The sequence below is a fragment of the Hypomesus transpacificus genome, chromosome 25 (genome assembly GCF_021917145.1).
Source record: "Hypomesus transpacificus isolate Combined female chromosome 25, fHypTra1, whole genome shotgun sequence".
Classification (NCBI taxonomy): Eukaryota; Metazoa; Chordata; class Actinopteri; order Osmeriformes; family Osmeridae; genus Hypomesus; species Hypomesus transpacificus.
In genome coordinates, this window is record NC_061084.1 from 5,685,705 (window position 1) to 5,712,715 (window position 27,011).

The 27,011-nt window shown below is 44.3% G+C and overlaps 3 protein-coding genes across 4 annotated transcripts; 1 reads left to right on the top strand and 2 right to left on the bottom strand.

The window, feature by feature from the left end:
- Positions 1–4: 4 nt before the first annotated feature.
- On the bottom strand, positions 5–4,232 carry hdlbpb (high density lipoprotein binding protein b; the record flags this gene model as incomplete). The annotated part of the gene is made up of 7 exons (XM_047048804.1): positions 4,152–4,232; positions 2,537–2,616; positions 1,753–1,851; positions 1,326–1,477; positions 1,002–1,217; positions 331–537; positions 5–148 (listed from the first exon to the last, which is right to left on the bottom strand). Coding segments are annotated over exons 3-7 (795 nt in total), but the record flags the coding sequence as incomplete, so codon positions are not given.
- A 1,022-nt stretch (positions 4,233–5,254) lies between these two features.
- arhgef15b (Rho guanine nucleotide exchange factor 15b) lies at positions 5,255–23,524 on the top strand. Of its 2 annotated transcripts, none has more exons than XM_047049021.1 (16): positions 5,255–5,560; positions 10,982–11,526; positions 13,161–14,102; positions 14,538–14,589; positions 14,688–14,743; positions 15,131–15,354; positions 15,869–16,029; positions 16,374–16,526; positions 16,658–16,787; positions 17,605–17,679; positions 18,088–18,180; positions 18,344–18,498; positions 19,274–19,441; positions 21,430–21,515; positions 21,684–21,788; positions 22,118–22,412. In XM_047049021.1, exons 2-16 carry the CDS (start codon positions 11,085–11,087, stop codon positions 22,126–22,128), a joined length of 2,853 nt encoding a protein of 950 aa, XP_046904977.1. In that variant the 5' UTR covers positions 5,255–5,560; positions 10,982–11,084; the 3' UTR covers positions 22,129–22,412. The 2 variants fall into 2 exon arrangements, with proteins under 2 accessions (XP_046904977.1, XP_046904976.1); XM_047049020.1 differs by having other exon boundaries at positions 5,256–5,560; positions 22,265–23,524.
- Positions 23,525–23,530: 6 nt separating this feature from the next.
- On the bottom strand, positions 23,531–25,960 carry LOC124487026. The gene is made up of 5 exons (XM_047049022.1): positions 25,951–25,960; positions 25,806–25,857; positions 25,547–25,673; positions 25,382–25,470; positions 23,531–24,775 (listed from the first exon to the last, which is right to left on the bottom strand). The coding sequence occupies exons 2-5, from the start codon at positions 25,830–25,832 to the stop codon at positions 24,242–24,244; spliced, it is 777 nt and encodes a 258-aa protein (XP_046904978.1). The 5' UTR covers positions 25,833–25,857; positions 25,951–25,960; the 3' UTR covers positions 23,531–24,241.
- Between the last annotated feature and the right edge of the window lie 1,051 nt (positions 25,961–27,011).

Sequence of the window (27,011 nt, forward strand, 5' to 3'; positions counted from 1 at the left end):
CTATCTCGTCCTTGTGCAGGCTGGGTGGAGGGATGCTGATCCGGGCACCGGTCTCCTGGCTCAGCTCCTGCACCAGGCGGTTGTGGGCGCCAGCGATGAAAGGGTGGAAGGCCTTCTCCAGGGAGAGACGCTCCACCGCTCGTTTGTCCTGAGGGGGGGGGGGAGAACGCGAAAGATAGTCGCCCGATAACAAACCCTCCCGAGGGAAGCGTTGCACGCACGGAACTGTCCGTCTCGTGATGTTTCGATGCTAAAAGTATCCCCTGCCGTCGACAACAATGGCGACACCCCCCCCCCCCCCCCCCCCCCTCCTTCCCCTCCGGTTCTAACCTGCTCAGCTGAGATGAGCAGGATCTCGTGGCGGGCCTTCTCAATGCCCTCCTTGGTGCCCGTGATGCGGATGTTGGTGCTGACGTCGTCCGGCCGCGGGATGGCGATCTTGGTGGCGGTCCTCAGCTCCAGCTCCTGCAGCTTCTCGCCGTTCTTGCCGATGACGAAGCGGTGATGCTCCTTGGGGATGGCCACCGACGCAGAAGCCTGCAAACGAGAAAACCCAACGACTCAGAAGTGAGAACTATACCTCGAGTTCGCCGACAGAAGACCATACAAGGCCTAGACAGGAAGAGATAGCCCACATGACAACTGTGGTGGTACACACACACACACACAAATCAGCAGAGTAGATTGTGCTTCAGCTTCACTTTTAGTGCTGAGTTCAGTAAACAGGATCCCAGATTAGTGTGTGTGTGTGTGTTTTTTCTGCTCAAACACCAGACTGCGAATCTTGTGATTTGAACGGCATTCTCAGAAGAAAACACTCGAGAGGTGCAATCATCGCTGGCTCCACTTTTCACAAGCAGTCTTAAAAAAGATATACCTTGAAATGAAAAAGAGGTTCACATCGGTCAGAAGAGGGGGGGGGGGGGGGGGGGGGGGCCAGTTGCACACTGCGCTGTCATTTATGCTAGTCCTGAGCTGAACCAACAGCCAGACCCCCCCACCTGTGTCTGTAGCCGTGCCACAATTTCCTTGCGGGCCTTCATGACCGAGTCCAGTTTTCCGGTCACCATGATGGAGAGCCCCTGGTCCTTGGACAGAGACAGCTCGATGTGAGCCCCGGTCCTCTGCATGATGTCCAGACACACCTTGGCCTCCTCGCCCTCCCCAAACTGGCTGTTATCCTTGTAGCGCCGCTCCTCCAGGGGCACGTGGAACACCTGCATGAGGGCCAGGAGTTGATCAAAGGAAGGTTTATGGATGGTAAATTCCAGAAGGGGTTTCATACCGATGTGAGTGAATGAATGTGTAACGTGTGTGAGTGTGACCTGGGTGATGACTGAGGCTTTGATGGGCCTGATCTTGCTGTTCCAGGCTCCTGCCGGCTCCCCAGCCTTGTCCCCAGGGGCCCCTTTCTCTGGCAGGGGAGGGAAGGCCTCCAGGTAGGTTGGGATGTAGGCTTCATCCTCTGGTACACCACCTAGGGAGGGAGGGAGGGAGGGAGGGAGGGAGGGAGGGAGGGAGGGAGGGAGGGAGGGAGGGAGGGAGGGAGGGAGGGAGGGAGGGAGGGAGGGAGGGAGGGAGGGAGGGAGGGAGGGAGGGAGGGAGGGAGGGAGGGAGGGAGGGAGGGTATAAGATGGGCTTAATCAGCAAAGCATTTTGTGAAATGCCCTTCTAGGCGGTAGCTGAGGCCTCTGCCATTTGAACCCCTTCCTTCCTAGTGAAGGACCCAGATGGCCCCTCTGGTGCCCTTACCGGTCATCTCCTGGTCCTTGAGCCCGCTGCGGTGCTCAGCGAAGCTCTCCGGAGTCAACACAGCCACTGAGCTCATGGTAGAGTTATTCCGCTATTCCACTAATTACAGATGGGGAGAAAAGAGGGATTTTTTTTTCAACCTTTAAAAACGAGATTAGTACATATCTTAAGCACACCCTAAGAGTCGATCTCCTAAATTAGCAAGACTAGGCCAAAAACAACTAAATAAAAATCTGAATCAATCCTAGGCAAACTAAATATATGACAAGTGAGTACATTGGGATGTATGGCAGAGCCATCCTCCGTGTGTTATGTAGTTTTTTTCCAGAGGATCTCTGGGGCCTGTAGTCCCAGCAGTGACCACATTACTTATGGGGAGTCCCCAGTGGCCCTTGTTCTGCACCTGCATGGCCCAATTAACACTTCACACTACACTACTAAAGAAATCAAATAGCTAAAGCCTAATATAGAGCAACTACCGTAGCTGAAACACTATCCAAATCTGGTCTAGTAACTCGATACCAACCGTGTAACAAGTATGTAAGTATCCATACACTGTTCACTCACTCCATACATTTCAAGTACACTTTTCAAAACCTTTAAAACAAAGAGACACTCTGGTCTGATGGATAACTACAACCTTAATTGGTATTGGAAAGAGCTGGTGATGTACTCATCAAGTTAATAGACATTGTCGGATTCAAAAGAACTATGAGAAATATCAGGCCGATGACAAACCAATGAGCTAACCTCTTTTGTCTATCTGGACCTAGCAGATGCTTACCTGCAAAAGGTCGTTTACCAGAGAGTCCGTCCCGTTGAAGGCTACCGTAATCGCTTCAGTGTTAGTCTGTCGGTTTGGTCCTGGAGGCAGCAGGAGGAGGAAAACATCTCAAACAAAATAGAAACACTCGCAAAGCAATGGCTCCTGAACACTGATGAAGGTTGGTCTTGGGAAAGGGGGAGAAACATGAACCCACTAGACACACACAAGAGTACAGGCTACCTCAACCCCCCCCCCCCCCACCCCATCTTTCACACAAATGCTACAAAAACAAGCACCCAGCTTTTTAAACCCCCCTGTGGATGTTCTCAGCCCCAGGCTTCGGTGAGTAGGGTTCAGAGGGAAGACGGCAGTAAATAGCAGCCAGGCACTATGGATAGCCTCTGCTAACCTGCTCTGGGGACGGGCTGGACTAATTGGCACCTCTGCCTGCAGAGCGCAAGGCACACACTCCCTATGGTCGGCGATGCCCATGGCTGCAGCCCTCCACACAGACACATGCACTGCATGCAACGCATGAACAAGAGATATGCATGAATAAACAGACTGCATACACAGCTTTTAAAGCCTAGAACATGAATAACCTCAAGCATGCAACATGAAGGCGTAACACAAACGCTGTCGTCGACAGGAGAAATACTAGGATGTACGTGACCAGTAACCGATGCTTTACCAATCCACCCCAGAACACAAACACACCAGTCACCCCTCGTTGGACCACACACTAGAGTTCAGAAATGTTATGAGAACGGAAGCTATAGCATTAATTTAGTTCAGCTCATTGTTTGAATGGGATGAAGTCAAGCTAAATAGTAAACATGCAAGCAAAAAGACCCTTGCCTATATTATTCCGTGCTTATCATTTCAGATATTGGCAACTGCAATTGAAAATATAATAATGTTGGTAGCAAAGAGCTTGCAGACGGGGTGGAAAGGTGGGTTGGGTTATTTGTTTACGTCAGCTTGCTCGTAGCAAGTCGCGATGCGGCCCAACACAACACAGCCTAACTCAACTGGGTCCACAAAGCATAACACAAGATTAACAACCTTGCTAGCTAGCAAGCTACCTTGTTGACGTTGTTAAGACCACGCTATTAAGTCACCCATGGGTCAGTGATCAGTGATGGGCTATCCATCTTTGCAGCAAAATTGTAAGCTAGTTGTATGAATAGCTATAGTCAGACATAGCTGAAAAGACCACCAAACAAACAAAAAAATTCCATTCCATGCATCTGCACAACACAACAGTGGCTAAACCTAAGCCGCGGTTAATACTGTTGATCTAGCTGTATGGCCAGCTACCACATCATTTGGGTGCAGATTGGTATACCTAGCAAAATGAAGTTATATGGCTAAGAAACGTCTGCAGTTACTTGCCTTGCTGATTATGATGGCTAGAGCGGTCAGGTAACGGTACATCATCCTATCCTGGCTGAGCAAGCTAACGCTGGACGGCTAGATCATGTTCGGCAGCCGCAAGCCAGCTATGTTGACATTTACAGTAATACAAAATAAAATAATAATAAAGGTATGCAAGATACCCGTGACATGGTATGGTTGCCTTCGTTATGCATACACAGCAACGTACAGTGTTTCATAGAAATTCAAATCCTACCTTTCAAGAGGGAATTGAAGAACTGCAATTTGACAGGTGTCGGTGTAGGCGCACACGCTCCCTCTCTTCATTCACCAGTGATCGCCATTGGTCTAGCGGAGGGCTTCCACCATCCAACACAGCCTACAGAGGAGGAAAAGCCGCAGTATCTTTGCGCATGAGGAACATCCCAGTTAAATAGAACTATAACCTAATGCCATTTCCTGAGTAATTCCTCAGTACTAAAATGTGAATTGTAACGCGTAAATATGTGACGTACCGTCTTTAATAATTAAGTCATGAAATTGTGTAAATGGGGTTTGTTATTAAAATTCCAAAAGCAGATGAGCTTTTGCCTGCAACTTTTCAGATTGACGGGTCTACTTCTCATTCATAATAAACATGCACTGCAAGATGTATCAGATACGTAGGATATTGAGTAAATAAATGCATCCATAATGTGCATATGTTTAATATTAGAAATACCAATTCCACTGAATAGTGCAGAAGAAATTCCTTTGATTAATGCTAAATAATTTAGGTGATGGACATCTTACCTAATGTGGACTATTTGTGTTTTCTCCCGTAACACAACTGGCATGATCATTCCAAAACCTAACACTAGATGGAAGTACTTGACAAAAAAACATGCAAATGGCATCAGGTGCAGGTTTGTCACATGTCAAATCCCCTCTGACCATTACATTGAAGCCTGTGCTTTATTTTACGTTTCGCCGGCGGATTGACCTGGTGAAAGTGTTCTGCCTACATGGGAAACTGGCAATGCAAAACCGGAGAATACTAATTATCTGCTCATTATTTGGCTGCAATTCATGTCATGTTCATGTAGTAAAAATCAATGATCGTAGGCAATCTAATGAGCATCTATGATAACTTTGTGTTGCCTATTTCCATTCGTACATATAAATAAATACAATAATTATGAACCCGATGGGCTATTAATCTCATTGACACAAATTATGTCAACTGAAATGAAGAGAATGCATTGGTGACGAAGAGGAATGAGAAGGGACCGATCGAAAGGTAGAAAGAGAAGGGAGTGATAGAGAGGGGTGGAGAAATCCCGAGGAGGGGCCGGGGGGGTGGGTGTGGGGTTGTATGCTACTATCCTTCCTCGCATCCCACACAAGCTCGTAACAAAGAACCGGCAACAACGGATGATAATGCTCCTGGATTTAACAAACAAGCAAACAGCCACGAAACAAAAGGGAACATTCGCCACAACCCGGCACGTTGTTTGGTGATGTACGATTGTGTTTACATTGACTTCTGTATATTTTTTTGAAACCTCTCTCAAATTTGGCGAAGTTGACTATTTCGACCTGGAGACGACCTGTTAAAAAGAAAAAGCGAAACGTATTTTTTACAGCATAAACGCTCACTTAAAAGTTTGCTTTTGATCAATTGTGGTAAGTTTCATGTACTTAATTTTCCTTTGTGACAGCTGATACGGTGAGTTGGTCGCTAACATGTATCTTTCTGTGGCGTTGTGGATTTTCAATTGTTAACGTGCTATCCTTGCCTAAATGTAGGCTACATGCAATGTGCCAGTCGCGCACATGAATCCTTGATTTTAGTAGTCTACAATTAGAACAAAATAGTAGAATATCACTGTTTAGAGTGTTTCTAGCTGTCAATAGTTCTCAATTGATTAATCGTGGGAATTGCGGTAGGTAAAATTAATGCTGTTGATACTTTACAGGGTTTATTTGTCTTTCACGTTTGTTTGTGTGTCATTGTTCCGGCCACCGTGGTGGACCATGTACTCCCAGGGTCTGTGATTCTGTCTAATAGCCTTAGTCAACCATTCTGGTCACAGACACTGTATCCAGTGTTCTGGATTTCTCCCCCTAATACCTTACCCCAATAAATACACCGACCCATTACTATAAGACTGTAGACCAGATGGCCTTATACTGTGCATACCCCTATAAAGCATTTTGTTAATGGAGGATGGAGGTCCACTTAAGCACTTAGGATTGCCAGCTAGATTGTTTTTACTTAGTGGATCACACAATAGATGTAAACGTATAATGTGTAACCACTAGACTGTATACCTGCCATTAATGGAGAGATACAATGGCTTGGCTGTATGTTTGGATAAACTGAAAGACTGCCCCAGTGACCTACTGTATTTGTCTGGCTGTGTAATACTCAAATGCTGCCATTGACCGAAACAGGTCAAGAAAGTAAGGCTCGACAAAAGGGTCCAGCCATACTGAGAGTCTTGGATCGTGAGAGAGAGCTTTCTCTTCAGATAAACACACACATACTGTCAAAAACACAGAATATGCCCAAACGGTTTCATTCAGAGGAAGATTAAGTAAGACTCCTACGGTTCCATCATGCAAAACATCTAAAGTGTTGAACATAACACCAAGAACTCACAAAGTACTCTATAAAAAGTACTCTACTCTAATATTTACAACCACCACAAGTGCTGACCAGATTTCGGCCCAAAATGTTACAGTTGTTGTGAAAATACAGGAAGATACATTAACTAAAAGACAATAGGATGTTGATAGGCACTCAACCAGTGTTGAACCACGTGTGGTAGGAAGGTGTCAAATTGAACAATTCAAGGAATGCTGTGATCTTGCCATGTCAGAGTTTCAGTATGCTACCCTTGTCATTACAATCCCCTTATAAGACAAACTGTTTTCAAAGCCTTTTGCAAGCCTTTAGTACATTTCAATTTATTTGGCTTTATTATTATTCAACAATGGCACTTTTATTAAGAAATTGGAGTGTATAAACTGAGTATAAAATGTGAATATGCCTTAAATTAAATAAGTTAACCAGTCCTGAGAGAAGATTTATATAGCATTTCTGTTGAGTCTACAAATCTTGTTCATTCCAGTGCAAAGCTCATTGAACTGTATGCAGCTCAAAATGAATTCCCTGAGCAAATTGCTCAGAGAGATGCAATAATCTTTCTTGAAGACCTTCTTCACCATATTTTACCAAATTACTCATTCACCCACACCGCTTGGATTGGTTTAAGCTACTACTTTGTCATGAGAAGTGTACACTGTTGAACACAGACTCAGAGGTCAAGGTTTGAATTCCCCCTGTACTTTTCTTTGGATAAAAATGTCGGCCAAATGAAGACATTCTTTTCAGAGACAGATAAATGAGAGCACAAACCCCTCGATTCTGTACCATGACATGATACAGAGAGGAGCCAATGTGAAGGTTGGGCTTTCATCAGCTGCTTCTTTTGAATGACAAGAATGAACACAGGGTGGGGAGGGGGAGCTATGAACGCTCAGTGTAACCAAATGTGAAGCTTTGTTTGTCATGCAGAATGAAATGTATGCAACCACCCATGGTAAGCATTCGAGTCACGCTATTATGAAACAGTTGTGATAACCCAATGTTACCTGGATTGAAACAGATATAGGATAAACAGGGGTATTTTCCAGGACGTGTTGTTGTTGAGGAAAGCACTGCTGTGATACCATCTTTTCACTAAATTGTTTTTCTTTTGTCAGTCTGGCTTCTCACCTCGGTTCCTTCCTCTCATATTGTTTTCTTTCCGGTTGCTGTTGTCCATTAACCAGCATTACAGTGGTGGGTGTGTGTGTCGACAAGGACACAGGTGGAGCAACACAGAGTGAAGCACTAAGGAGATTTGTGGTTGTGAAATATATTAAGCAGCATGGTTTGCAGTCAGAGTTGACCTACCATTATGTCTGAAAAAGATTCCATGGTGAAGTGTTAAGAATTCTGGTTGGCTCTTTCAATCAAGATACATACGTTTTGGTTGAACAATTAATAACATTGGAAATATTATTAAACTTTATTACAGGCTCTAGGCCCAATTGCAAGACATACACCATAAAAACAGAACAGATACACAAACACATACAAACATACTCTTATTCATGATAGTTTTAAAAGGCACCCATACCAATGTTTCCACAAATATGATTGATATCTGACCGAGCTACACCTGGGACTCGTGATCATCGTTATAATACAGTTTTGTGACTCATCAAGTCGAGACATAAACTTAAACTTCAGGTTCCTCAATAGAGTCTGTAAAGTGCTTAGCCCTGAGTCAAAAAAGAGCTTACTAGCACTACTCAGTGTTTCCCACAGATTAGAAAGCTATATGTGGCGGGGGGGGGGGGGGGGGGGGGGGTGTTGTTTCATGTCAGACCGGGGGGGGGGTCGAAATAATTCACAAAATCAATCAACAACAACAAACAAATAATTTCTGCATATGCAGGTAGCGACGCTGCATACAGGGTGCTAAATAACTATTTAACTGGTCGGCTCCATGACGCCGGGTAAGTAGCTAGCTCTTGAAACTTCTCACCAAAACAACGAAGGGGAACCTTCGATTAAGACATGTCCGTCGGTACCTAGCGAAAAGTAGCCTCAACTTTCCTAGACCTTTAGCTACGGCACTAATGCTGAAGGCTCGCTGATGTAGCTGTCGGTCTCACTAGAACGGCGTATGCATCGTTGCTAACGTGTGCTGACGTAGTGACTGTGTGTGTATGTGAGAAAGACGCGTGCGTGAAAGAGACGGAGGGAGAGCAGGGAAAGGAAATGCAGCTGAACGAATACGCTGCGTGTTTTTACCTAAATAGCGATAAAAAAAAATGTTTACGAAACGCAATGTGTGGCGGCCGGTGTTGATTCTGTGGCGCACCGCCACAAATTAGTCTATGTGTGGGAAACACTGCTACTACACCTGGGCTTTTTCAGCAGTATCCTCAGACAGTCATTATATGCGACCTGAAGTTTGCTCCCGGATTCCTTTTTGTAGCTGCCCCATAAAGGGGCTGCATACATGGGGGTGCAGTAAGCACGAAACAAGCCCATTTTCACATCATCAGAACAGCAGTGGAACTTTCTGACCAACATGTTTGCCTGGACATGCAACATTTGTCTCTGTCTATACCACATTATCATCTTCCATCTTGTCAGTGATGATGTGCCCAAGATATTTTGTACAGTTGGATACACAGAGGGATTTCCCTGACAGATAAAACATTGGAAAGTGTAGCTTCTGATCTTCCTTGGTCCTACATATCAACACAACACTCTTTTTTTGCATTGTACTGTATGTCAAACTCGACCCCATACTCGGAGCATATATCCAACAGCTGCTGGAACCCAACAGTGCTGGGGGACATAATAGCCAAATCATCTGCGTACATCAGATGGTTTAACAGAGTGTTCCCTATCAGACAACCTGTCTTAAACTTCCCCAACTGCTTCGACAGGTTGTCCATGTATAGGTTGAACAGGGCTGGAGACAGAAGCCCCCCCCTGCCGTACCCCATTGCCTACACTGAAGGGTGAGGATAGGCTGTTTCCCCATTTGACCAGCATACCTTGGTTAGTATACCAGTAAGGCAGGATGCGTATGATGCATCCAGGCACACCCCTAAGCATGAGTTTAGTAAAAAGCTTATGGTGATTTACTCTGTCAAATGCCTTGAAAGCATCAATAAACCCGAGCAGCATTGTAGAGAGTGTGTAAAAATAGTTTTAACTATGGCACATTGGTTCCAAGGGAAGAACTTCCTTCCTTGGAGCAGCTAGTATAGTATATAGGGGTGTAGCTCAATAGAGCATTGGACTGCAGATCAAGAGATCACAGGTTCAATTTTCCCTCTCTACTGTAAGTCGCTTCAAATAAAAGTATTAAAAGTAATAGTAAGCATTTGAGTACATTGTATTACAATAATCGGACAGGGTGTATAAATAATGTAAATCCCCTGATATTTACATGTATAAACAGTATGGAGGTATGGGTGGCTGCAGCAATACATAGATACGTAACAACATAATGTTGTGGGGTTATGTGTGTCAGTGTCCATTAATGCATGCAGGGCATGTTACTATACAGGGAAGGCCTTATGAGCTTGAATCAAATGCAGTTGGTTGTGTGGGTCTGAGGTTGTCAGCTGATGGCATGACGTGCAGCTCAAGTTCCTGCCGTGTTTTTGCTTTTCGGCATGCATAAATGACGTGTAATTTGGCCCTCTTTGGAGTCTGTTGTTTCTTGAGATTGCACAAGGATGTGAATGTTAAATGTTGCAGAAATTGAAATGCACAAGTACAGAGCCCTTCATAACAACAACCATGGAGAAACTGCTGTTATAGTTGTCAATGTTCATTTGTTTGTGTTGCTTTCAAAAAAGGTAAAATGTCGCAGACTCTATATGCAAAGGGAAGTACACCCAACTGGGTTTGGGTTTCATACATCAGGTACACATGAGGTACAAAACAATGTCCTCATTGTTGTAGGAAATACAGTTCCTATTTGCAGATGTTCCTATTTATTGATAAAACTACGGAATCACTGCCCATTGATGAGTCAAGCCCAAGGGCATCAGAAGACTTAAGTCGAAAGGTGAATGTATTGTTTATTATTATGTTGCCTCAATGAGACCCGACTGTAAAACCGCATCAACCGCTTTTTCTCAGAAGTCTTCCTGCTTGTTGTAATTGAGTCAAGGAGTGTCTATTTTCAGGAACCCCTCGTCCAGTCCAAAGTTCCAATTCTCTCGCTCCAGGTTTTTCCTCAATTTCCAGCTCAAAGGGATTTGTATTGTTGTAATACCAGAGTTCAAAGTCTACTTGGGCATGTGTCATAATTTGATAATAGAAAATGTTTCTGGGTTGTGCGGTGCAAGGGTACAGTTTATAACAGTCATAAGGAATAATTGTCACATTTAATGAGTAGTCCTTGAGATATCTAAAACAATATGTGTGCCCTTTGTGTTGGGCAGTGGGTTGTGATGACATTGGCCTTCCTCTTTGAAATGTCATGGTGTTTATGTCTCTGCTCTTCTCTTCCTCTTCAGGCAACAATGATACCGCCACAATGACCTTTCATAATGAAGCCTGACCTCTGATTGGCCAGAGCCCTAATTGGAACATCCTCTGGAATAAAAGCCACTCCCAAACATGTCTAGTCCGGAACCTTCCATAGGTCCGGTGTCCATTGTAACCCCCCAAACAGAAACCAAACACAGACCACCTATCTCTCAGAAACCCTCAATGGACCTCCCTCCGGGACAGAAGGATAGTACACTCCAGACTTCTGGAGGAAAAGTTAAGTGCATCATTGACAAATTTAGCCTTCCGGATGCTACACTAGCAGCAGTGGAGCCACCCACCAACGGTGCCTCCAAACGTAGCCCTAAGAAGAGTCCCAAGAGGGCCCCCACCGTCAAACCCAAACCGGTCCGTACCACTCTCCAGTCTCAAAAAACGGGGGACAAGGCCCCACCACTTCCTCTGAAGCGGAGTCTTATTCTGCGGCAGCAGAGCAACCAGGCTAAGAAGGAGGCACTGAAAGAAGGCGAGGGCAGTGGGATTGTTGCCAATGTGGAAGGAGGACGATCAGGTAAGCACTGCTAATTGCAAGGTACATTTTTGTCACAGCTCTCGGTCATATACTACCTTCTCAGTTCACACCAGTACAGAAAACAAATAAGCAGGCTTGTAACACAGGTTAAGAACCTGAACCTGACATGTATTCACTCTGTGAGTGAACGTTGACACATCTATGCAAATGCATCTACTTTTATGCTGATCTGTTTGTTTAGCCAGGGGGCAAAATGGTAAATAAAGACAAACAAATGACACAAATGGGCGAATCATGTGCAAGTATGAACAGGTTGAGAGCTGAATATCTTGACGGTATTTCCCCTGAGGAGCAGAGAGTGAGTCATATATCCAGCTCACCCAGAGGGAGATAAGGGGTGAGGTCATGTGACCGACCCTTACAAACCGAAACAGGTTCTGTGAGCTTGAATGCTTCGGCATAAGGAGACACACCAAATTGTGAGTGTGTGTGTTTAAAGAGAGTTGAACCAATTCCTATGCATGTTACCGTTTGTGTGACAGGAAAGGGAGGGGGAACATCAAGGAATAAGAAAGCAGGTGTAAATGATAGGTGACAAGGTGGATTGTGTGTCCACATTGCTTTTTATGTATTGAGGTTTTTCACATTAAGTACAATTAGCTCAACCATACACAAATAGTAGCTAGCACTTGAGCTCTCTAGTTACGTATTTGTTTCCTACTTTGTGTAGTCTATTGCTAAGTACACTTTGCTGAAATGAACTTATTCCGGTTAGCCATCGCAATGTAGAAATTGCACTCCTTTGGTACTACCAGATTAACTCAAGGGAAATATTAATCTTCTCGGGCTGTTCCGAATTGTGTACTAACAGGAAATCAATTGTGATGTCATTTTCCCCGTTGAGACAATGTTGTTAGCTCCTGTAGATACCTGCATCCTTCTGTTCCTCTCTCTTTCTCTCATACTCTCTCTCTCTGTCTGTTTTCTCTGTTGTTTTACGTTTGTCAGTCTCTCCATCGTCACATAAACATCCCACTCAAAACATAAACAAGTCATAGCACCTTTTATCTCAATTTCATTATTTTACATTGCATGAACTCAAATCATCATACATATTTGATGTAGTAAAAGTGCACTAATATAAAATGCTTTATCAGGTGCCCTGCACTCGAGACAAAAGCTATTAGCCTAGGATTTCATGCTGACTGGACAATCCAGTCCATCACATGTTCAGCTATGGAGCCCACTCATGTTGACCTAACAGAGATGGACACACCAGAGAAAAGGAATGAGAAGGGATGGAAACAGCTGTCAGTGAAAGTGAGACGTCTTATCTCAGCGTACACATTAGATAACTAACACAGAGTGACCAGACTTGACGGGAAACAAGCCTTTCAAGCCACCAGATTGAGAGTTCAAAGGCTGCTCCTGGATGGATTTCCCAGTTCACAGAGCAGAAAGGATGAGAGAATAGTGGGTCTTCATATGTGTGCTGTACGTGTGGCCCGTTGAGTGAAGTTTATGTAGCGGCCTGCTAATGTGATCTGCATTCGTTAAAGACGAGGAATTGTCTTTTGAAAATTGGTGTTTTCTTTAGTATTGTGCACATTGTTCGGTATTATGGTTGTTGCAGAAGCCCTGTGGTCTAACGCTGGGCTCTCCCTCTCCCCCAGAGCCTGATGGGAAGGAGGTGGACCTACAGCTGATTGGAGGAGTGGAGGCAGAGGCGGAGCATGCCTCGGACACGCCCCCGAGCCCCTGCTGTGACAGGGACTGCAGCTGTATGTGCCACCTGCAGCGACCCGGCATGAAACTGGTGTGGGTGCCCATAGAGGAGGAGGATGAAGAGGAACAAGAGGGGGATGAGAGCGATGGGGAGGAGAGAGGAGCGGAGGGGGAGAGCGAGGCAGAGGAGGAGGAGGAGGAGGGGAACGTGTTCTCCGGAGGGGATGAGACTGAGGAAAGCGGAGGCAAGCTGAACAAGGCCAAGTTCCATCATGTTCTGGATATTCTCATGGCTGATGGGAGCAGGAGACTGTCCGACCCTGGACCCCAGGTGGTCTTGACCTCCTTCGCTCCTACATGCCCAGGGTCTCCCCCTATCCCCCCCAAACGGATATACTCATCCAAACGCTGTCAGGAAGAGGAAGAAGATATCTACGAAGACATTCTAGTCGTCGTGGAGCCCAAACCCAGAACTGACCCCTGTCGAGAATTGGATCTCCCTCTTATTAGGGTTCGGAAACCCGCCAGGCGATCCAAACTGCTCAGCAGCGAAAACTCGGACCCCACTTCCGACCAGGACTTGGCCTTAAGCACGGACGACAACCCGCCTGCCATACCCCCACGGATGCCTGTAGAGAAAAGTGCTCGCATCCTCACAGCGGCACAGAGGGGGGGGGTAGCCTTGCCCCAGCCCACGGCCGAGGAGTGGCGCTCCCTACATCCCTCGCCCCCTAACCTCTGTGCCAGTCAGGTGTCTCCCCAACGGGCATCCATCCCTGCCCCCAACAGCCCCATCCTACCCGTCCGACCCCCCCCTCAACCCCCCAAGACCGGCAGAGACCCTCGGAGGCTGAGCAATGTTTCCGTTCTGTCCAACACACAAGCTAAAGGTTGGTGGGGGACAGTCATATCTGGTATTGAAATACCTCTGAATCAACATGAACTAGAGTAGGACATTTCAATGGGTTGGTTTTACAGTAGATCCACCTGTATAGAAGAATTTTGAATACAAAAGATACGGTAAGGAAGCTTTATTGTTCATTAAATTGACGTGGACATTTGTGTTCAGCAATCTGGCAACACTGAAAAATGTCCAGCACACAGTATAGACAGCCAGTACACAGTCTAAAACAGACAAACAGTGAAGAGCAATTAAAATCAGCAGCAGTCCTCATGAGCTATTGGGGCGGGTATTTCATTCCGTCCCTGTTTAGAATTGTCTCAGCAGAGGGCTGTGACTTTTTGTAACAGATGGAAAAAGATGGACCGTATGTAACAGATTAAGGTAAGAGTTCTTTACAGTACGGTTCTGTGTCTGTCTCTAGAACAAGAGGAGAACGGTCGGAACGAAGGAGAGAAAGAGGAGACGACTGAAAAGTAAGCTTTCACAAAACCACTTTTAAACCCACACACACACTCACTGATTGGTCACTTCTGTGTCAGATTTGACTCTTGCCTTGTCTTTCATCTACCAGACACTCCACACTGAGAAGAGGATCCTCCATTGATTGGGAATCCAGCCTACAGGACGGTAAGATCACCTGATATGACTGACAACCAAAACGAAACAAAAAAGAGCTACTGTAGAAACTGCTTTTCTTGACTAACTAGCCAATGTAATACAAGAGGAAAAGCAACATTTTGCACACAGTGTCATTGCCACCCACAAAGTACCGACCAATATGCTGCGACGTGTTCCAAAGCAGTTTAAAAGCTGTGTCCTTGAATTGGCACAACCTTCACTTGTTTTGGGTCTCAATCTGCAATGAATCAGATCTTAGAACACACCTGTGACTTTGACGAGTCTTCACATGTTCTGTATAAAAATTAAAAAAAAATCTGTCAACCTCCATCTGCAGTGTATGCGTGATGTTATACAGATGAAATGACCGATGAACTTTGACCCCCCTCCCCCCAGAGCCTCTGTACCAGACATACCGTGCCACAGTCATTACCAAGGAGATCCGCCGCCAAACCGTGTGCCGCAACATCAGTAAGACCAGCGCCGACTACCCGACGGACTGGAGCACCCGGCGTTCAGGATCAGGCCCGGGTCAGAGCACACTATGGCAGGACCTGCCGGCCGTACGAGACAGTAACGTGCTGGAGACACTCAGCCCTGAGCAGTGCAAATACCAGGAGGTGCGAAAACGTTATTGTTCATTGAATTGACGTGACATTTTTCTTCAGCCATCTGGCAACACAATGAAAAACGTACAGCACACAGTTTAGACCAGGGGTGTTCCATCCTGGTACTCAAAAGCCCCTGTCCTGCATGTTTTAGATGTTTCTCTGCTCCAGCACACCTTATTCAAATGAATGGTCATTACCCGGCTTCCACAGACCGGCACACAGCTTGATAACAACCCATTCATTTGAATCAGGTGTGCTGGAGGACCAGGATTGAACACCCTTGGTTTAGACAGACAGTACACCCAACAGGGGCTTGTAGAACCCTAACCAGTTATACTAGAAACAAGTAAAAACTAAATTTAAAATAAATCAAAAAACAAGATCATCACACTCAGATTAGAAATAGTTTTTGCAGTGTCGTCTGTTGCTATTTCAGTTAGCTACAAGAAGTTTGTAAGTGAATGACAGGTTCGGCCACCATTCTCTCTTTATTTCTCTCACTCTCACCCCTCTCTTTCTCCAGAGTATGTTTGAGGTGTTAACCTCAGAGGCTTCTTACCTGAGGTCGCTTCGGGTTCTCACCGAACACTTCCTGGAAAACCGTGACCTGGATGAGGCCATGATCATTCGCGACAGGAAGACGCTGTTCTCCAACATCTTGCGAGTGAGGGAGGTCAGCGAGAGGTGAGAGGACAGAAAGATGAGGATGTCATTGAAACTCGTGTGAAAGGGTCAAAGGAGAAGTGTGAAGTGCACGGTCACATTGGGATGGTTTAGTGTTGTCCAATGTAAGGAAGAGACATAGGATATTGAAGAGAGTGAGAGAGGAGAGAAAGGATTATAGATGTTATCCTCACACAACAGTGAAACGGTGACATTTCCCCAGTGTGGGATGAATTAAGTCAATCGATCAACATCTATGCCTTGAAAACCGTGTTTGTCTAACCTGGTTTCATCAAATGTCACAACGGCTGTGCTACTTCATCAAACTCTCATGAGGTTGACCTTTGACCCCCCTCGCCCCCAAGGTTTCTGAAGGACCTGGAGGATCGCATGGACGAGAGTCTGGTGTTCTCCGACATCTGCGACATCATCCATTATCACGCCCAGCACAACTTCCCAGCTTACATCGACTATGTCCGCAACCAGATCTACCAGGAGAAGACTTACACTAACCTCATGTATGCACACACTACCACATACACACATGCTAAGATGAATTGTCTCCGCTTGATTTGCCCCCTTAAACATTGTGTCCTTGATCTTTGACGGTGGTGTGTGTGTGTGTGTGCGCACTTGTGCTCGTCCACAGAAAAAACAATGTCAACTTTGCCACGGTCATCACCCATCTACAGGAGTCTCCTCTGTGCCAACGACTGCCCTTCATGTCCTTCCTCCTCCTGCCATTTCAGCGAATCACGCGCATTAAGATGCTCATCGAGGTGAGGGGCATTGTGGGGACTGTAGTTTCTGCTTATTTATTGTCGAGATAGGACAGACTAGCAACTGTCCGACCAGAGATTCAAATACAGACAGTTCTTTGGTTCTAACCACCAAAATACTATTAAAAGTACAGTGTGCACTTCTGCTTCTAGATATTCTGCTGTACTTTTTTACGTACACTATTTGGATAAAAGGTAATGTACATGTAGACATGAGAAGTTTATTTCTCATTGATAAAAAACGAGTTTGAAACCAACAAAGTTTATGTTGTGTTATGATTCCGGCTTCCCGGGGAATGACAGGTGAACCCAAATGCTAGACTCAGAATGCTGACGTGATATGAACCAGGTTTATTGCAGACATAGAGGGTAATGATGAAGGTGAGGTCTGTGGATGCCAGACAGGAGGGAGTGAGCTGTAGGTAATGGTATTGGTACGAGGTGGTCGATGAGGTCTGTAGTAAGCAGAGACAGCAGTCGGATCAATAATCTTGAATGAAACATGTACCTTGGTCAGGCCTGGAAATGGCAAGACTTGACTTGGACTAGATAAGGCAAAGACCAACGACCATGAGGTTAGCAACGTTGAACTCTCTATGGGAGTCTATGGGAAGCCAGGGTAGATAAACTGTGCAGGTAATGACGGATAGGTAACAGGTGTGTCTGATTGGGAGGTGAACTGGAAGACGTGGACCGGAGTATTGGAGTATGTGACCTGGAACACAGGCTTGACAGTCACGACTTCTTCTGTATTTCGTGAGCTGACCCCAGTCCAGGCACGTGGGTTTGTGTTTTAACCTCTCCTCGTGTTTATCAGAACATCCTCAAAAGAACAAAGGAGGGAACGGGCGAGGAACAGACCGCTTCCAAGGCCTTGGAGTCTGTGGCGAAGGTAACACCCTTGCCAGCCAACTACATTCCAGACCATTCTATTCTAAAGCCTCGCGCACACACACAAACACACACGCCTTACACACATTGTGACATCATTCCATGCGTCTCTTATCCCAGTTAAAGGATATCCTTTTGTGTTATGGTCATTATGTTATTTAGGGCACTGGAAATATGTGCTGAAGAACTGAAGTGACTAAGGTTGTGTTATGTAAATGTTGTCTCAAAAGGGAGTGGCGTAGTAAAGGAAAATGGCCAAATACTCTTAGAGTTTTATGCTAGATCAAAGGCACATGTGAAAGTTTGGGCTGTGCAAAGAAACGTAGTGTTTTGGAGTAATTTTGTTGTTTTCTTATCCGTTCTCTCTGTTTTTCTCTCTCTGTCTGGGACACTCACACAAACACACCAGATCATAGAGGTGTGCAACACTGAGGTGGGGAAGATGAAGCAGGTGGAGGAGCTGATTCACCTCTCCAAGATGCTGGAGTTTGACAAGCTCAAGGTACATATAGACAAGTTTGCTGTGTTGGTAAACCCTGCTCTATCTCTCTCTATCTCTCTGTCTCTCTCTCTCTGTCTCTCTCTCTCTCTGTCTCTCTCTCTCCATATTTATTCATGTCTCCCTCTAACTTTTTCTCCGTCTTGCTCACTCTCTCCCTCTGCAGGCCATCCCTATCATCTCCCAAACACGCTTCCTGGAGAAGAAAGGTGAACTCCAGGAGATGGTCAAAGGAGCCACGCTCTTCAGCATGCGGGGCAAGTTCACTACTGTCCACCTCTTCCTCTTCAATGACCTGCTAATCATCGCCAGCAAAAAGGGGTGAGTAACATTTTTGCTATTACCTAAATTTGCTAAATGCTATTACTATTTGGTTTTTAATGCTCACCTTTTCTTGTCTTTTTTTGTGAGCACCAGAGCTGAAAACATATCTTTCCATAAGTGCTGCTTAAGTACGATTGACTGAGCAGGAATGTGATGCGATGATTTACACACATTACCCCTCATACCAAACTTGAATAACATTTGAATAAATAAACTTTAGCCAGGACTAATAGGGGAAGGCTGGATAATCCAGGCTATGTCTGTAATTATAGTCACTTGCGAGCCAGCCATGTCGGTTACAGAGTCTAACCAAAGTCATCTCATTACCAAGCCTGACGTTGTCATACTCGGAATTCTAGTCAGAATAATGCCTCTTCGATAAATTGGATAGACCTACAACCAATCAGAGCAATGTAATATGTTGTTTGTTGAAAACGAATTCAACCCAAGTGCTCTTTGGTGTTGGTTGATCATCTGTCCATCATCGTATGAAGCCCACCCTGAAAATTTGATTGGTCCAAACAACTCCTGTTCAGACATACTTTTTCCCAAAACTAGTGACCCCAGGCCCAACTTTCAGACCACATTTTTTTGTGGGCGGGGCTAAATTGGGCTGGCAGCCAGGCTACTCATTCCCACTATAGAAAGGAAAACATTTTTTTTGTATGTTTACATATTTGTAGCCTTTTGGATCTTGTTGTCCTTAGGCATCCTGTGTTTATTTATTAGAGGAATCCCTCATCTGACTTGTTTCTTGTCCCTATCGCTTTAGCCCGGAACGTTTTGTTGTCCTGGACCACGTCCACCGCTCCCTGGTGCAGGTTCAGCCATTAGAAGAAGACGCCAGCCCCAGCTCTGTCTACGAGCACTGCTTCTGCCTGACCCTGCTGGAGAACCACCAGGGACGCATGATGGAGAGGATGCTCAAGGCCCCTTCACAGTGAGTGTGTGTGCGCACACGTGTGCACGTGGGTGCGCATGTGGTTTTTTTCCTCACATAATTGACTTTGAATTTGGCAAGAAATGAAGACAGTCATCATCCTAAATGTGTGATTACACTCACAAAGGGAGATTCTAAATATATGTGCAAAACATACCCTATCAGCACATTAGCATGGAATCATCTGGAACGGATTGGACTTTCCCATACTTAAAAGTATGGGAAAAATGCTCTTAAAGTACTTAATAAGTGCTTAGCTGACACCCTCCTACAGGTGCTGGAATGGGACGCTTGTCACATGTCATGCACACACGTTTGTGAATGCTGTGGGAGAAGAAAAGATAAGAAAACGAAATTGCACATAAAAGTTTAATAAAATATACATTTCCCTTTGGCATTCTGGCAACATTAGCCTGACGTTGTCATACTCATAATTCTAGTCAGAATATGAGTCTGATAACTCTCCGTTGGGCTGTGACTATGGGGCGTGTTTCAACTGAACTCGTAAAACAAATGCCTCTTCGCTCAATTGGATAGACCTACAACCAATCAGAGCAACGTAATATGTTGTTTGTTGAAAACAAATTCAACTAAAAGCGCTCTTTCGTGACGTGGGTGATTACGTTACTGTTGATCATCTGTCCATCATCGTATAAAGCCCGCCCTGACCATCCAATACGAGCCCCTCCAGACCCAACTTCCGGACCAAATTTTTTTGTGGGCGGGAATAAGTTGGGCTGGAAGCCAGGCTATGGCAACATCGTATTGAACAAACAATAAAGAACAACTCAAATATTTCACAACGAAAATGATATAAAAATGATGTTTAGTAACTGTTTATCCCAATTAGTGGATCAAGATTGACCTTAAATGACCTTAAAATCGTATATACTGTGTCATCTTCGTATGATTAATTCATGTGGAATTGTATTACAGCAGGGGTGTCGTTAGACCCTTTTTACGGGGGCAGGTGCCCCAGTATAAATCTGCTGTTCCCCAGGTAAATCCAAATTTTAGTTTTAACAATTTACTTTATTAGTCAGTGCATTAATTTAGATTGATAATCCCGGAAAAAATGTGCGCAGTATCCCAATCAACGCTTGTAAAAGTGTTAAACCGAGAACACAAACCGATGCAGGCAGAATTCCATGTCAGCGCGCTCTTCTGAGCCTGCCAAATAGCCACTGCAGCACGCACACAGAAGTCCAGGTGTCAGACTAGTCGGCACACATGTCAGAATTGAGGTAGGCTAAGAAAACATTACAAAACTAAAGATGGTTTCTAAATGATAGGCCTACTGATCATTTTATTTTGACTAAAACATAAAAACCATATTACATGAATATCAAAAAAAAAGTATTTGAGCTCAAATGAACGCAAAAAGTATATAGGGGCCTGTGCCCCAGTAGAGTTGTCTAACTACGCCTCTGTATTACAGTTTTCCAGGCAAGACACCATGTCACCCTGGTTTCCCATGTCCTGTGCTTACATGACTTGATAAACAAAGACTGCCTTTATGTATTTGTCAGTAACACTCACTTTCCTCTCAGGTGACTATGTAATAATATGTACGTATGCAAATGCTATGTAAATCCCTGATCCTCAACCGATGCCACAACGTTGATGAAAACAGTCAACTTTACTCCACAATACCATATTGTTCTGTGTGTTTGGCTCAGCACGTGTGCACATGGCCGTTCACACAGATAAATATGAACATGTCTGTGCTCGTCTTTCAAGATGATCAACATTTTGTGGAATCGGCACAAGTCCCTTTCTCACCCTCCCATTCTTCCTCCCCTCTCTCTGTCTCCCTCTCCGTCTCTCTCTCCCTTCCTCCTCCTTGCTGTATTTTTCTCACCCTCTCTTTCCATCCTTCCCTCTCCTTCTGTCTCCCTCCTTTATTCTCTCTTTCCCTCTCATCCCTCCTTCCTTCACTTCCCCTCTCTCTCGCACTCTCGCTCCCTCTCTTCCTCTCGCTGGCTCAGGTCGGACATGCACAGATGGATCGCTGCGTTCCCTAACCCCTCGAACCCAGATGGAGACGAAGAGGAGGTCATATATGAAGACTGGGGTGAGATGAACCAGCAACAAGTTCCTACACACTTCAGTTATTTGCTTGTGCCTTGTCACAAGCAAACTTGTCCAAACAAATTGGCCTTAAATGGACACAGTTTGGGTTACTTTGCCGCACGGTTTACATTTCGTGGTTGCTTATTTACTGTGTGTGTGTGTGTGTTAGACTGCCCTCAGGTGCAGTGTGTGGAACAGTACATAGCTCAGCAGACAGATGAGCTGACACTGGAGCCTACAGAGATCATCAATGTGGTGCGCAAAACCAGTGGGGGTAAGCAACCAGACAAGGCCAGCGGCCTGGTTACATTTCTGCCCCCGGGAACTTGCTTATCTATCCGTATGTTGTCATATGACAAGACTAGGAAGCCAAAATTACAGTCAAATGTTACATTGTTCCCCCTATAACTCGTCCTTTGATATTTGGAAATATTTTAAGATATAATTTAAAGACAGTAGGATGGTTGTTCTTTGCTAATCTTTTAACATGGACAGTAGCACGGTTGCTCTTTGCTAATCTTTTAACATATTTTTTCCCCTATTTCTGGCTTCTTGCTTGTCCTTATTCCAAAAAATTGCCTCAATCATTTGTGTATACCATAGAAATGTGTTGATTTGCAATGATTATTTTGCCTGATTGATATCGAAACCTCCAATATCCCTCATTTATTTTGCCTCCTTCCTTATCTCATCGCATCTTTACCTCCTCCTACCCTTTTTCCCCCTCATGGATTCCCCAAATTTCCCCAGGGTGGTATGAAGGGATCCGTCTTTCGGATGGTCAGAAGGGCTGGTTTCCCATAGGGAATGTTCTGGAGATAACCAACGAGCATGTGAAGCGCCGGAACCTTCGAGAACGTTACCGGGTCATACAGGCTGCCAGCGCAGTCACTAACAACAAGAACCGCTGAGCTACCACAGTGGAGCATGAGAACAATGTTAAAACATGGAAAACTCTTCTCCAAATTCCAGGACATAGAAGGAATATTACGACATCTTGAAATGTATAACTGAGATTGTGAATCATCCATTTATGTTCTTTGGGAAGACCCAGAGAAATTTTAGTCAGACATATGTTGACTGTAAAATGAAAAACATTCACATATCATCTCATTTCAAGAGCTGTAGTTTATTTTAAACTTTTAAGAGAGTTAGAATTTGAAAACAGAAGAAATAATGTTTTTGGATCAGGAAATTATTTTATTGGAGAAGGATGACACCACATTGGATACTAGAAGTCTACTTGGCTTAGACATTGCTTTCTGTTTGTGTTATACAGTCAAGCGACAGATTTGTGTGTACCAGTAATTGAGGGAGTACCTGTTCTGCTGGTGTTATGCATGCCTGCTTGCAAATGTTTTTGAATTTTTAAGTCATGCAGATGGTTACCTCAGTATGAGCTAGTGCAATGTAATGTAAAGTATTCCACACACACCTTCTAAGTATGATGCATATTCCAGTTAAGAAAAATGTGTCCTAACAACCTATAATATTCTTTCGCACTCGTGGAACATCCTCATTCTTTTCATACTGGAAGACCTCCAGGCCAACAAGGTGAACTTGAAAATCCAGGACAAACACGCAGGTTCAGGAAACATCTGGTGAGGATCTGGGCAAGGACATTGTTGAGCAAACTTATCATGAGACAAATCATTCTCAGAAAGTGCCTTCTCAATTTCACAGAATGCACATGCCACAGACATTGACAGGTTTGGTTAGTTGAAAACTAACGCAGAATCTTTGAGAAACTATGCTCCATGTGTTTTAAAAGTAGGTAAAGGGACAGACTGTCCTGTATGCCGTGGCTTTGTAGATATCTACATGTTCAGTGATTATCTTATTAAGATTGAACTTAAGTGTTGTTGCACCGAGAGTCAGCATGTTTATTGCTTACTGTCAAGGGCTTGGATTCTATTCCTGGATTTGCTGTAAATGTATCAATGTTGTATATATGTTTTATCTGGGGGTTTCTCATTTTAAGAAATGGTCTTAATAAATTTTAAAAATCCATTGGAGAAAGAGCATTACTTTTTATTAATTCAATCAAAACAGCAGACATGATCAAAAAAAGGTGAACTGTGCAAAATATTTTTTATCTCAAGTTCTAAAACTGAACCAACTATAAAAAAGAACCACTCAATGTGTCTGTCTGATATAAATCACAGTAACTTGGCGACCGTGCTGTGGTCAACTAGGTTGTGTGAGGAGCATCACACATTACGTAAACATTTAACAGTAGAAATTTGCTATAAAGGCCCTGAATGTGCTAGGTGCTCTTAAAAATACTCAGACATCAGGGTGTGTATTTGGAACTGGGTCAAGGGAACCGAGGAATAGTTCCATATCAACATGAGGGTTATTGGATAGCCATCTCCCTCAAGCGCAAAAATGCATTGATAGCGATGTAATTTGACTCGAGACACTGAATGTGAAAAGGCCAACTGAATCCCCAACCCTACCCAGCATTCTCTCCTGTGACTCTAACAATGACAATGAAAGTGAGAGCCGTCCCTCGTTACACTACCAAACCACAACCTCTCACAGACCCACCCTCAATATCCTTATCCATAACTATCCCAGTGTGCATCAACTCTCTATTTTCCCCATAAAATTTCAAACTTTCCAGAAGAGAGTCAAACATGGCTTTAGTGGTAAGCTGCCATTTTGACCGTTGAGGTTTCCATCATTCTGGTTCTGGTTCCAGTCCTCCTCGTTCAGCCGGCTGACTCAGTTCTCACCCAGTCTCAGCAGGGCGTCAGCTGCCTCCATCTCCACAGAAGACCCCAACGTCTCTCGGTGCCGCTCACCCCTGAAAATGGCAACCGAATGGAGCGGTCTGTCTCTGTGAGAGGCCCTCATCCCCTCAGTGACAGCGGACTGATCCAACGGTGTATGGCTGAGGGATGTCTGGTGGTCTGGGGTCATGTTGGCCACTGACAAAACCCCATTTTCGTGGAGGTCCTTTTGAATAGCATGGACAGGAAGTCCATCTGTGTGAATGTGCTGCTGGTGATGAAGCGTTAGCAAGTTAGTAATAGCTTGGTCCTCTTCCAGGGTTAGCTCGATGACTGACTGACTCTTCTTGGATCTGGGCCTTGGTCTGTCGGCTTGATGGCAGTAATTAGGGTTTCTTCTCCAGGTTGAACAACCCAGGTCCCTGGTGGGGTATGACCCTGACCTAAAGGGGTCAGGTCTGGCCGGAGGAGCAGGGCAGGCTGACATGACAGGCGGGGGAGTGTTGAGGCGAAAGCACTTGAAAACCTGCTGAAAAGAAGATAGGGGAAGGAATAGCTGCTGTTGAGCAATTGAGACGCTTAACATCTGTATATCAGCACTGGCTCTTAAAACTTAATCAGGTCCTACAACTGGTCATAGGAGTCTGTATTACCAGTTACATAACTATAGACACATGCAAACAATGACTTTTTCCTGCTATGCTAGTCCCAATTTTGTGCCACCCCCTGGGCCTTTGCTTGAGTCTTAGTCTGTCTGACTAGAGGACAATTTTCTTAAATACCCCAGTCTGTCTGATCCTACATAATCTCTACTCATCAACATCCCCTCACATCTACAAGGGTCTCTGTTGACTCGCTCCCCAAAGCCATGGGAAGTGTGTGGGACCCCCTGCCATCCCTAATCTTGACCCACTAAAGTCACCAAATCTGTTGTAATCTGGATCAACTCAGAGAGGAATTAGACAATGACTTCTTTTTAATAATTTAATCCCATGGCCCACAATTAAATTACAAAATCAAAGTTGTTGCTTGTGATTTATTATTTTGTACGTTACCGGTATGTTCCTAAACTCTGCATACAACTCAAGACATAACATTAAGTGTCTGATAGGCCTACTAATTAAGTACTGGCCTGCATTTCACTGATTATGTTGGGGACTCTTCTCCCAGGGCACATATTGTGGTCGGTGTAGAAGAATTCCAAGGGGGTCATGGCTGTAACTGAAACAAAAACATATATTTGCTCGGAAAATTTAAGCAAAATGGCTTGTTGTCACTTGATGTTCACACGACTCACTTGTCTGGTTAGAAGACGGCCATGGGTACCGATTTGAGCCGGCTGCCAGGTATACGGACATAAAGGAGGGATGGTAGAGGGTCCGGAGAGGGCTGGAGAATGGTGGGAGGACAGTTTGCCTCGGGACCTGTTAGAATCACATGTGATACAATTGTTATGGGTTTAGCATTGTTAGTTCTGGCTGAAAGAATCGAGATATTAATAGATACATTAAAAATGAAATGTGTTAAAGTAAGCTAATCTCAATGGAGAAACTCACATCTATACTTTCACTGTCGTCGCTCATAGTTGAATCTGTCGCTTATTTTCAGCTGTGAACAGTTCAGTAACGATAGTTTTAGGTGGCATGTTATCACAATGATTCGTGTAAAACGTTTTTGTTCTGGTGCTGCAGGTCAACTTACTGCGTAGTTTATAACGTCCTTAAAGCGTGGTGGGTAATGCATTCAAGCAGAAGAGTACGAGACATGACGCCACCTGCAGGTCATTTGTGACTATAACACTTGTATTGAAGCCATAATTTGACCAACCCTATGGACCAACCTTTCACAAATGCTATAAAGGTGAAAGATGAACGCAGTGTGCGCCGGTTGCAACACTTTCACGGAGATTGGCTGTGCAGTTTAGTAAATAGTTGACTATTTATTTGCATATCTTATTATTATTATGGTTTATTGAATCAACATGTTAATGAACGGACCTTCTGGATTTTAAAATAAATGTGCGACACCTGCCGAAAATGTATTTTAATAACGAGTTGCCTCCCTTGTGACAGTTGTGACAGTAATCCAAATGATTCAACATGACACTTTTCCCTTGTTAAACTAATGTGTTTACCTTTAACCTGAATAAGTTACCTCAAGGGAGTTGAGGCCAAATACAATTATTGTTCAATCTGCACTCACTTGCCACCATTATCTATCAGCGAGGTTACCTGTAATGAGGACCACATGGACATACTGTTGAGCCTGCCAGATTCTTATGGAAGCAAATCGTGACCAAAATTCAAATGAAAATGCATTTCCAGAAATGCATTTTCATTTTAAGAATGTGGCTGCATTATTTGACTCATAAATCAAATTAGTATTCAATCATCCTATTTGCATTTTCATTTTCTTCTTTAAGACTGCTCATTCTTTCCCTTAATTAAAATGAAAACGAAAAAGACATTTGAAATTTAATTTTCAAAATATGCCCCAGCAAATAGATACCAAAATTCAATTTGAAATGTAAAATTTGAAAATGAAAATGCATTTCCAGAAATGCATTTTCATTTTAAGAACGTGGCTGCAAAATCGTGACCACAATTCAAATTCAAATGCATTACCAGAATTGCATTTTCATTTTCAAGAACGTGGCTGCAAAATCGTGACCACAATTCAAATTCAAATGCATTTCCAGAAATGCATTTTCATTTTAAGAACGTGGCTGCAAAATCGTGACCACAATTCAAATTCAAATGTAT

Excerpts from the sequence above, each read along its gene's own strand:
- arhgef15b (XM_047049020.1), top strand. The coding sequence starts at position 11,085 with ATGTCTAGTCCGGAACCTTCCATAGGTCCGGTGTCCATTGTAACCCCC. Across the intron at positions 14,590-14,687 it reads AAAGAGGAGACGACTGAAAA|ACACTCCACACTGAGAAGAG; the intron begins GTAAGCTTTCAC and ends TTCATCTACCAG. Across the intron at positions 18,499-19,273 it reads ATCATCGCCAGCAAAAAGGG|CCCGGAACGTTTTGTTGTCC; the intron begins GTGAGTAACATT and ends CTATCGCTTTAG.
- LOC124487026 (XM_047049022.1), bottom strand. The coding sequence starts at position 25,832 with ATGAGCGACGACAGTGAAAGTATAGAT. Across the intron at positions 25,674-25,805 it reads ACGACAGTGAAAGTATAGAT|GTCCCGAGGCAAACTGTCCT; the intron begins GTGAGTTTCTCC and ends TGATTCTAACAG. Across the intron at positions 24,776-25,381 it reads ACATAATCAGTGAAATGCAG|GTTTTCAAGTGCTTTCGCCT; the intron begins GCCAGTACTTAA and ends TCTTTTCAGCAG.